General features: G+C 42.1%; 1 protein-coding gene across 2 annotated transcripts in view; it reads right to left on the minus strand.

Moving 5' to 3' along the window:
* Window positions 1–8,211, minus strand: part of LOC107377333 (NACHT and WD repeat domain-containing protein 2) — an 86,977-nt gene extending 78,766 nt beyond the window's left edge. Inside the window, exons 1-2 of one of the 2 annotated variants that reach the window (XM_015946860.3) lie at window positions 8,052–8,211; window positions 6,996–7,167 (exon numbers count right to left, since the gene is read on the minus strand). In XM_015946860.3, coding sequence (XP_015802346.3) covers window positions 6,996–7,167; window positions 8,052–8,066 — 187 coding nt within the window. In that variant the 5' untranslated portion in view covers window positions 8,067–8,211. Of the gene's footprint in view, window positions 1–6,995; window positions 7,168–7,755; window positions 7,976–8,051 lie in introns of those variants that run through there. The other variant, XM_015946861.3, reaches the window with a different exon arrangement.
* Between the last annotated feature and the right edge of the window lie 2,683 nt (window positions 8,212–10,894).

Below are 10,894 nucleotides of genomic sequence, written 5' to 3' on the forward strand. Positions count from 1 at the left end.
TATCTGGACTCTGTGTTAGCTGGATAAGGTGAACTTGACCTGCTTAGACTGCTGTAACTCTCTTTTCACGTGTCTGAGCAGAGCCTCCCTGAACCATCTACAGGTGGTTCAGAATGCCTGTGCTCGGCTTCTGACCAAGTCCTCCAAACACACCTACATCACCCCGCTTCTCCTCCAGCTTCATTGGCTGCCAGTCAACTTCAGGGTTCATTTCAAGATCCTGGTTCTGGTCTACAGGGCCTTACATGGACAAGCACCATCTCACATTGGTGATCTTCTCAGTCCCTACACCCCCAAGGTCCCTGAGGTCCAGTGATCAAAGCCTACTGGTTGTGCAGCACCAGGCTAAAGACCAAAGGTGACAGATCATTTGCTGCTGTGGTCCCCAGACTCTGGACCTCTCTCCCCCTGAGTCTGAGATCAGCAAACTCAGTGGTCTCCTTCAAAAAGCAGCTGAAGACTCACTTGTTCAAGCTGGCTTTTGTATGACCTTCTTCAACCCCTCTCTCTTTATTCTGCTCTCCCCACCTATTCCACCTTCCTCAGGATCCACTGACTTCCCTCTTTCCTATTATCTCTCTCTTTCTTAACATTTTGTTTTAATCACAATTGCCTATTTTTGCACATTTTAAATATACTTTTTAACATTTTCTGAATGTTTTTTTATATTTTTACTAGGGCCGGGACTTTAACGCGTTAATTACGATTAATTAATTAGAAAAAAATAACACGTTAAAAAAAATTAACGCATTTAATCGCAGCTTGCATTTCAAGTACGGCGGAACCTTTGTCATTGCACGATTTCCTCGTAGACTGAATATCACTGATGCACACAACAATGCACAGTGCTAATGGCTACTAAAACAGACTAAAAACAGAAAGAAGTTGCCTTGCTTGGACTGATGCAGGATTTAGGAAACACGTCCGCCTCTTTTCTTAACTTGGAAAAAAAAACTTCCAGACAACAACGGAGTCCGTGTCGCGGACATTTTTCAGAGATCGTCTCTGCTGCGGCTGCCCGGTGGCACCGGAAACTTTACAGAAGTTGTGGTAAGCTATATTTTTAACATTTACGTAACATCTGTGCAGCGCTGAAAGCACCAGACAGAATAATTCTTTGCCCTAACAGTAGTTTATGAAGGTAGTCAGACAAACGAGAGGCGCCTGGCTGCCACTGGGAGAATGCTCCGTGTTCTCACTACTCTGTAAACAATCACAAACAACGTGTCTTAAAGCTGAAAACAGAAGTTTAAGTTAAAACTGCAGCATCCCCTTCTTAACGTGACATCAGGACTTCCCATGTAAGGAAGGTCCGCTCACCTGTTCGTCAGATCATTATTTCCTCGCCATGATCTTTTATCATCCCATCATCCTCCAGTCATCCAACTGGAACCAGTTAGTGTTCCTGATCATTCTCAGAATGTGTCACGCCTGCTCTGGTGTTAAAAGTTAGTACATTTAAGTCCTAGATCATATTTGTGCCTGTTCTACTGTCATTTTGAAGGATTATTATTTATGTGTTTTTACTACATTATGAGTAGAAATGCTAATAAAAACTCCCAATTATACAAACAAGTGAAACTGGAAAAATTAGAATCTGGTGCAAAGTCAAATTTATTTCAGTAATTCAACTAGACAGAGACTATTTAAAGGCTCAGGAACCCTTTGCAGGTGTTTTCTATTTGTAATTATAAATTTTAGTTGATTTGGGTTTTGTTTCAAATCACACAGTGACATTTGAATAATTAAAATGCATTTTTTTAATTAAAAGCTTTAGTTTACAGTAATAACCATGTCTAATGTTTGATTCTCTGTCTCATAATTTTAATTAAAAGTTTTACTTTGAGAGCACATTCTCTTGAACGATTAAAATGCGATTAATTTAGATTAATTAATTACAAAGCCTGTAATTAATTAGATTAAAATTTTTAATAAAGTCCCAGCCCTAATTTTTACATTTTTTGTTTTTGTGACGCACCTCGTGATTTTTTTCTTGAGAGGCGCTATAGAAATGATATTTTCTTCTTCTTCTTCTTCTTCTTCTTCTTCTGATATGCTGAACACATATTTTACTGTCATCATAATCATTATTATAATTAATCATTATTATACCCAAAGCATAAATTCAGTTCATGTAATTAAAATACCTTTATAGAGAACCAAGTGATCACTTATGAGATTGTGTTAAACAGTAATAAAATCAATGAGTTTTATTAATTACTATCTAATTATTATCATTGTGACTTGAAGTGTCCTCTTCCTGGGATGGAACAGCAGCAGATAGGTGATATGATCTTTTTTTTTTTTGGGGGGGGGGGGGGGGGTGTATGCCGGAGGATGAGTGTTGTGAAGGGGTTTTTATTGTCAGACTGTTTTTAAATTCTGGGGATGAGAGGGACTGTGGGTAGATGGGGCCTTTTTAATTTGTTAAGCACTTTGAGTCATGCATTGTATGATTGAGTGCTACATAAATAAAGTTTGATTTTAAATAAAATAAAGTTTTCATTTGATCTGTGTGCAATATAAATGAAATAAGTCAATAAGTCTCTAATATTTATTGAACTTGAAATTTAAAACAAACTCAAAACATTAAAGAAAACGGTGTGCTGGGGTCCTTCAGGCCCTTTCTTCAGTCTAGTAGTGGTGGCAGTCGGCCACACAGGTGCCAGATTTATTTATTCAATTCAATTCAATTCAAAAATACTTTATTAATCCCAGGGGGAAATGGATTGCTGTAGCTCAGACAAATAATAATAATCAAGTCATCAAAGAGTTATTGTATATTACAATATTATTTTTAACTGATGTAGCAATTAATATGTTTTAATTGCTACATCGGCTTTTGAAGTGACAGTGTGTAAATTTTCTGGCGATAGGGGTCAGTAGAAACCTAAATCATTGCAAGCAAGCCGTATTTTGGTGTTGGAGTAAGACCTTACCAACGGATGTCCATTAGGGTCAAAAAGCCTTGGGGAGTACAAACTTTAGCTAAATAACAAGCACATCAGACTCCCTTTCATGACTGGAAATAAGTGAAGAGGTAAATGTGTAAAACAACATTTAAGAATGACAAAAGTTTTGTAACTGTTTGGGCTCCTGTAGAAGAAAACATGGCAACTAATATGGCATCGCCCAGAGACTTAGAGTGACTCCCAAGTATTTTAGACATGATTTTTATGGTTATATGTTACAAAGTTGCCAATATTTTTCAACAACCGGGCATCATTTCATTCATTTTCAACAACATTTTGATGGTGTTGCGAGTCCCCACATGCCAAAGACAGTGGCAAGTACGGGGTCAAAAGGTGAGCCACACTGGACTGGCTTGTGCGAGCAAAATCAGCCAGAAGACAGGAGCTGGGCTGCAGGTCAAAAAAAAAACTGTGGTCAGAAACAAGGGTCACACAAGGGTCACAGGGACAAGAGGACAGAACTAGGCAAAAGGTCAGGCTGGCTGGCCCCACCCCTGGATCCACCCCTGGCTTGGAAAGATGGGATTGGAGGAGAACAGAATGAAGACAAGCCCATCAGATCCAGAAGCCCTCTCAGACACATTGGAGAGAAACTGAAGAATGCTGCGAAAGATGATGTAATGACCTGTGTTAAGAAGAATGCTGCATGTAGTGAAAATGACACCAAATGTTTTGTGTTGAGCTACAAAGTGTGTATCTGGTAAATGACCCCATGACCTTAAGCTGGCCCAGGAGGGGTATATAAGAACAGCTCTGAACAGCAGAGGAGATTTGAGGGAGAGAGCTGGGGCAGGCGACAAGAAGAGACAGAGCAGATTTGGAGGGGTCATCCCCCGTCCAAACCTGGATGGGGGATGACAGACTTTGGAGATTTCCAAGGGAGAGAGACTCTTGGGGGATTCCAAGGAGAGAGTTTTTGGGGAGATTCTGAGAAGACAGGAGCTAGTGTAAACTAACTCTTATTTAATCATTTTGAACTAATTCCTCCTTGGGGGATAGCAGTTGTTTTTTATTTACCCATTTTTGTATTTTTTGATTTTGTAATAAACCTTTTTTGAGAAAGAAACATAATCCTGATTCTTTCAGGTTTTCTCTAAAGCTTCACGTTTGGGGCCCTGGCCATAAATTGCACAGAGGTAAGCATGTCGATCACAGGTCTCTGAATTATCAGGACTTACTTTGCAGTTTATAATAAAATAATATAAAGAAACCTTATGATAAGGGGAGTTTTAACTCCCCCCTCCTTGCGAGTAACGAGTTGTCTCAAGGGCGATAAAAACAGAATATTAGAGGTTATTTTTGGCTCTGATTGCAGGTTGAAAAAGTCTCTAACAGCTGGAGTGGTTGGATTAATAAATAAATTGATAAACTTATGATAGCCTGATCAACTAGCATAAATCATTTTATAGTTACCAACCTCCCACATAAGCTGTTAGAGGCGCAATTAATCCAGATAATCCAAACAATTGCTGAGAGGCTTGGCTTGCCTCCAGACTTCTCTCTAGTATCTTAACCAAAAGGTAACGAGTTTAAAAGAAGTGGACTACTCTGGGGATTGCTATTCGTGCAAGTCATTTCACCTTTAAAATAAAAGACACGGTTCTAATTAGGTGGTCCAAACCCGGGTCTAGTACGATTAAACTCGCCGACACCCCCACTCGAACCCTGATGGATGCACCGTCTCATAAGTTCTAACGGAACCGGTAAATGGGACGGGCACGCGACATGGCTTCCCAACGTGGGGCACTACAAATGCCACGTTTGCGACAATGGATGTTTCCAAAAATGAAAGGCACAAACCACATTGTCTCTTTAAAAATAATTTTGGTTGATGGTCGATATACTGTAGAAAAAAATGTATATATCGGTCGGCCTCTACCAATTCCCACCCGACATTAGGTGGTCTACTCTGATGAAGAGCTTTAAATCAAAGCTGGTTCTTCACTACCGCTCTCTGTCATCAGGTTGATTCCGGCTGTTGTTTCTGTGAATCTTCTCTTGTCTGTTTTTTATTGCCTTTGAACATTTCTGAAACACCCTGTCCTGTCGTTTAATCTATTTTACTATATGTCTATATCTGCTTTAACTTGGTTGTTTTCCTGGTTTGTGTGTAAAACACCTTTTTACCACCTTGATTGGTGGTAAAAAGGTGTTTTACAAATAAATAACTGGTGATAATATTTTTAAGACTTACTTGTCCACAAGGAAGGTCATCCACTTTGCATCTAAGTAGTTCCTCAAATATTCGCGCATGCTCTGTGATTGTCATCTATACGTAACTGGATCTCTAACTCTATTGGCTAATAATGAATGGCGGTCAGTTCAAATTCCACGAGGTTCTATGGGACGAGAGACGGGAGAAATCCTGAAGGAGAGAAAACTCAGAATTGTAGCTTTACGTCCACTGTCAGGGAGTGAGACAGAGTTGTGTGGTTACTATAGAGACCTTAATGAATCACTGGCAGCAGCAATAACATTTCTTTTTGACATTAGTTTTCTTTGCACATCACAATTTCCCTCTGAACTAATAAAAGTATTTCTCATTCTGATTTCACATTTCCACACGTTGTTACTGGAAACTGATGAAAGGCGCTGATATGCCAAGTGCAGCATATTTAATTTTTTAAAAGACCACATTGTAAAGTGTTTTTCAAACAAAAACAACCGTGTTGTTATTTCAATCATCTCCGGTGGACAACGGGACTAGGCTGTAGGTGGATACTGGCAATATGACGGAAAGAAGGAGAACTTATCCCTGGAGACTGTGTTGGAGCTTTAAACTGAAGCACGGTAGTTTGCCTGAAAAAGTTAACCGTTTTTGTCAAGACTTTCTGTCTGGAATGGTTTTAAAATCAGTTCTGTTCATTTCTAAATAAATTATGAAGTACAGGTAAATTCCGAGCAAGTGGACAAGCTAATAGCTAGTTCTGGGTTGCTGCCAGTTCAGAACAACTCCCAGGGTTTCCCCCGGCGCTTTATAAGCCTGGCAAGCCGCCAGACTTTGCTTGGTCCCCCGCCAGGCCAAGCGTCCAACCTTCCATCCCCCATCCCCCGCTGTCACAGACGACACAAGGTAGCGCAATGAACCGCGCACCTCTCCTTCGCTGTCACGAACGGGGAACAGTAGCAGAACTATCCGTGCACACGCCCCCACCGCTCTCACGGTCCGGTCCGCCGGGCTTATCAAGTTTTCTGGGGGGAAACCCTGAACTCTTATCTCAAAAATTGCTTATTAGTTCATATAAATGTTATTAAATTAACCCGTACACCACCATTCATTTTATGATCCACTGGCAATCCAGCAGAAATGTTGTGATATTTAGAGGCGCTGCGCACTGATAGGCAAACCAGGCAATCACTCTGCCCCCCCCAGCCACAAGAGGGCCCCAGGGGGCCGACACACTCTGAAGAAGTGAGACACAGAAGAGCTGTCATGTATGAGCAGAGAAACAGCAGCATGCTTCCTGCTTCCATGCATCGACACAGATCACTTTGCTTGTGGCCCCGAGGCAACTTTGCAGCACCACTGGTGATAATCCTACAGAAAAGGTCACAGGCTGCACCAAAGACCACTGCTGCCATTTGTGCTGCAAATGACTCAGTGAAAACTTGAAAATGACCAAATAATAATGCAAAAGTCAAAGTTTTGAGAAAGGTGTTAAGAGTAAAAATCACATTATTATTCTTGTTTATCATAGCAGAAACCAGAGCTTTCTGCTTTTGTAATAAATAAATAAAGGGTTGTTACAAAATGTATGTTTGAATTTCTGGTAATAGCAGCACTAGCACCCCTGACATTTTCTTCAGATATGTTCTAGTCACTCACAAAGGATATTTCTGCAGATAAAAAGAAAAATGCAAAGACGTGAAAGCAGCGTGTGGTGCAACGTTCGGGAGAGATGGGGTCACAGCAGGTGTGTGTGTGTGTGTGTGTGTGTGTGTGTGTGTGTGTGTGTGTGTGTGTGTGTGTGTGTGTGTGTGTGTGTGTGTGTGTGTGTGTGTGTGTGTGTGTGTGAAACTGACCGTCGGGATTGGCGCAGATGAAGACTCGGACGCTGCGGCCGCTGGGAACGTGGTGCGGTGGCAGCGCACTGATGTTTCCGCTGACGGCCGCCCTGCGCAGCGCCGACTCCCGTGGGCAGGGCTGCCTGTTCCCCACTCCCGACGGCCACATAGGAGGCGACTTCCAGCGCGGCTGCACACACACACACACACACACACACACACACACGCACACGCACACGCACACACACACACACACACACACACACACACAGAAAGAGAGAGAGTATAGGGTCACATTAATGCACCCAGGTGTGCAGACGCAATGTTATTTTTTTGCGCGCAGATTCATCTGATCCATCCACTCACACACAAACTGGGTTTTAAACATAAAACATGACGGAAAATGCTTTAGATGTTATAACTTTTTACATAGATCAATTAAAAACGATCAAAATGGTACATAAATATGTATCCATGTTTGATCCAAACAGCAAGAGCCCAATAAAAACCAGTTTAACACCCGGCAAAAACCAAGTTAGGATGAATCTGACGAGTCTTTTCAAAACAAAAGCATGAGACAGAGCATTCATGTGGATATGATAATAGGATCTTACGCACAGCCTACTACCGTCACGGTGCATGCGTAATTTGTATACATGTCCTTGGACGCATTCATGAATTTTCATGCCACTGTGGGACAAACAGACAAAACAGAACGAGACGAGACAGAAATCGGATGAGATGAGCAAAAGGAGGCAAGCATCAGTCGTGTTCCCACCCCGGAGAAGATGCTTGTAAAGGCGAATAACCGCTAAGTTATTCCGCCGGGAGCAGATGTCAAGTCGCTGGTTTTCCGGAGTTGGGTCTAGATCTTGAAAGCTTTGTTTCACAGACGGAAAACCTCGAAAAAGACAACAAAAAGCGGGGGGAAAGTTGGGTAGTCCACTACTCAGCCCTACACCAAATCCTTAAAGCAGACAACTAGTGTAAAAAAATAACATCACAGAGGCGCCGCATCCACTGAGTCTACTAGTGATGCTGGAGACAGACAACAGGATACTTCTTGTTGCTCACATTCATTCGCTTCATTTCGCGTCTTTCGAAAATATCCAAGCTCGGAGGACGGGAAAAGGTGTTTGAAAACGCCCATTAGAGTGGCCGCGACCGAGGCACGGCGGCGAGAGACGGGAAGAGGGTCGCCGTGAGTCCGTGTGCTCCCCGCGGCATCCTGCTGCTTTCTGCCAGCAGACTGAGCAGCTCAGAGAGCGCGAGATTATCAAGCGCGCGCTTACACGCGCGCAACTACCTGTGTGGCTTTTCAGAGTACAAGACCATTTTGAAATATCATTGGTCGAAGCTTTAATTTTTAGAAATTTATATAAATATTTATGTATAAAACAAACTACTTGTTAAACTTAGAGAGTTTTATGTTAGTGCCGTTCAGCTTTAAACTCGTTCAGGCTTCACACACTGAGGTAAAAACTTTACGTTGAAAATACCAAATTTCCGGCGGTCGGTCGAAGTGGAGCACTGGCGTGAGATGCTGAGGATGTTCGTTCTCTCGCCCGTCGGGGAGGGGGCTCACCCAACCACTATTAAATTGCAATGGACCGCAAAGTCAGCACGGTGTTGCCCAAAATGACGCTACAACCGTTTCCCCTCATGCGCCTAACTGGACATTAGCATCGTAAAGTGTTGGTTGGTCTGACTTCTTACTCAGCAGACGTCGAATTAAGTTTGAAACAACATACATTTGCACTAGCTGACTATTCAGTTGACCTATAAGTGGTCTTGACTAAAATTTAACAAGTTTCTGACCAAAATAGTCTAAATCAGCAGAAAAGCTACGCCAAGGGTTCATTGACTGAATATCAGCTTATTACATTTTTATTTTATTATCCCAGACTCTAAGTAAGTATCGTGGTTGCAACTACATTTGAAAGCCAACAAATGGCTGGCAGAAACGACATTTAGGAGAAAAAAATGGCCCATGCTCCTAATGAAATACATATTTTATGGTTCACATATTCACTTAATAAGGTTTAGTTTAGGAAAAACAATGCTTACACTCGCACTCAGTCGTTTTCTTTACCCCCATCATAGTCCAGGGATCCCGGACTTATTACCATAATAGCGAAAAAACTAGACACATAGCCATTTATTACTCAAAAACAAGATATCTTTCTTGTTCATAGTGATGCAACTGTGGCTCTTTGAAGGGAACTGTTCATTAGTCGGTCGCTTACCTCCTAGAGCTGTTCAAATGAGCCAGTCTTTTGAACGAAGTAGGGTGGGGGGTTGGTTCGGCAAAATGTCCCGCTGATATTTGTCAGAGCGCTCGGCGTGGGGGGCTTATAGAAGACAAATGAACGGTTCTCTACAAGGACTCTGCTCTCATTGTTCACTTCGAAAACCCCTTCAAAAGATTTGATTCATTCGTCATCACTAGTCCGTACAAAAGTGAAGACGTGCGGCATCCAAAACAATTCTTTCAAAAACCTCTTACCAAGGTGGAGATTTGAGAGTTCTCCATTGTCAGCATTTGCGTGTGAACGTAAATAACTGGGGTTTTAGATTTGGCAACATCACTGCCCGCGACAAAACTGCTCTGACTTCACACGTGCGACAGTTACACTCGCTTATTTTTACAAGATCAATTACCGTACTATGTAAAACACCACCTAGTTATTCTACATCCAAGATGCCAAAGACGCAGAAGATTTGGGGAACTACCGCCACAGGCTTGGCATGTCTATGAATGTGTTTCACAATGATGCAAAGAGTTCAAATGAAGGCAAGTGAACTTCTTCGGTTTCTTGAAGACGTTTCGCTTCTCATCCGAGGAGCTTTCTTAGTTCTGGATGAGAAGTGAAATGTCTTCAAGAAACAGAAGAAGTCCACTTGCCTTCATTTGAACCCTTTGGATTACCATGACACCGCTGGAGATAGGCACCAGCAACCCCCCCCAACCAGGACCCCCACCCCCACCCCCAAGGCTGTCATCTCGGTGGATAAGCTTTATGTGGACAATAAACTTTACAAGGAGCGAGGAGTGACAGACTGGCTGTATTAGCCCAACATCAGGTCAGACATGTATTATTCTTATCAGGATTCACTGGGTTTGAGCACGTCAGGATTAAACAGCTGCTAAATCCGTATTCTAGATGATATCACCTGTTCATACCCCTATCACCTTTTCTTTTTAGCTCTTTGTTCTTCTTTAACCTGTATAATTCTGTCATGTATGACCCTACATGGACAAGCGGGTTCAGAAAATGGATGGATGGATGGATGGATGGATTACCATGACCTGGATGACTGAAAATCTTCACCAGCACGTGTTTCACTGATATTTTTAGCTGAAAACAAGGGGATGTGCACCAAAGTTTTTTCTCTAGTTGGGCGGGAGACTATATTTGGTTACACAAAACCTAGCTACATGTGTACATCAGGGTTTGAATTAAAGAGGAGGTATGGGGAGCCTGGCTCCCCCAGAAGCCCTCAACTGACATACCCAGAAGGGTGGACCAAAAATGATCCCGTATCCCCTCTGAATAAAGTTTTAACAGAAGTGTAATTCTTGTCAAAATTGGTAATATATGGTCAAAGGAATCTACATTGCAAAGAAGATATATCACGAAATCTCATGATGCAACCACAAAAGCACTTTCAAAAATCTAAGTTTTTAGTAAGAGGGACTTGTGTCCCTGTCCGTTGACAGGTCGGCAGTGAAAAAGGAGGAGAAAGGGGGGTTTGGATTCATTGCTTTATCGATAAATGTACCTCTGCTCTGCAGCCTCTGGTTATTCGCACTAGACGTTTAAGTGCATTGGACTTGTACTAAATGGAATTGATTACTGTGCTGCTCTTGTGAGTGGAGGAAATGCTGAACCATATATTTTTCTCCCCTCACTCTC

The sequence above is a fragment of the Nothobranchius furzeri genome, chromosome 2 (assembly GCF_043380555.1).
Source record: "Nothobranchius furzeri strain GRZ-AD chromosome 2, NfurGRZ-RIMD1, whole genome shotgun sequence".
Classification (NCBI taxonomy): domain Eukaryota; kingdom Metazoa; phylum Chordata; class Actinopteri; order Cyprinodontiformes; family Nothobranchiidae; genus Nothobranchius; species Nothobranchius furzeri.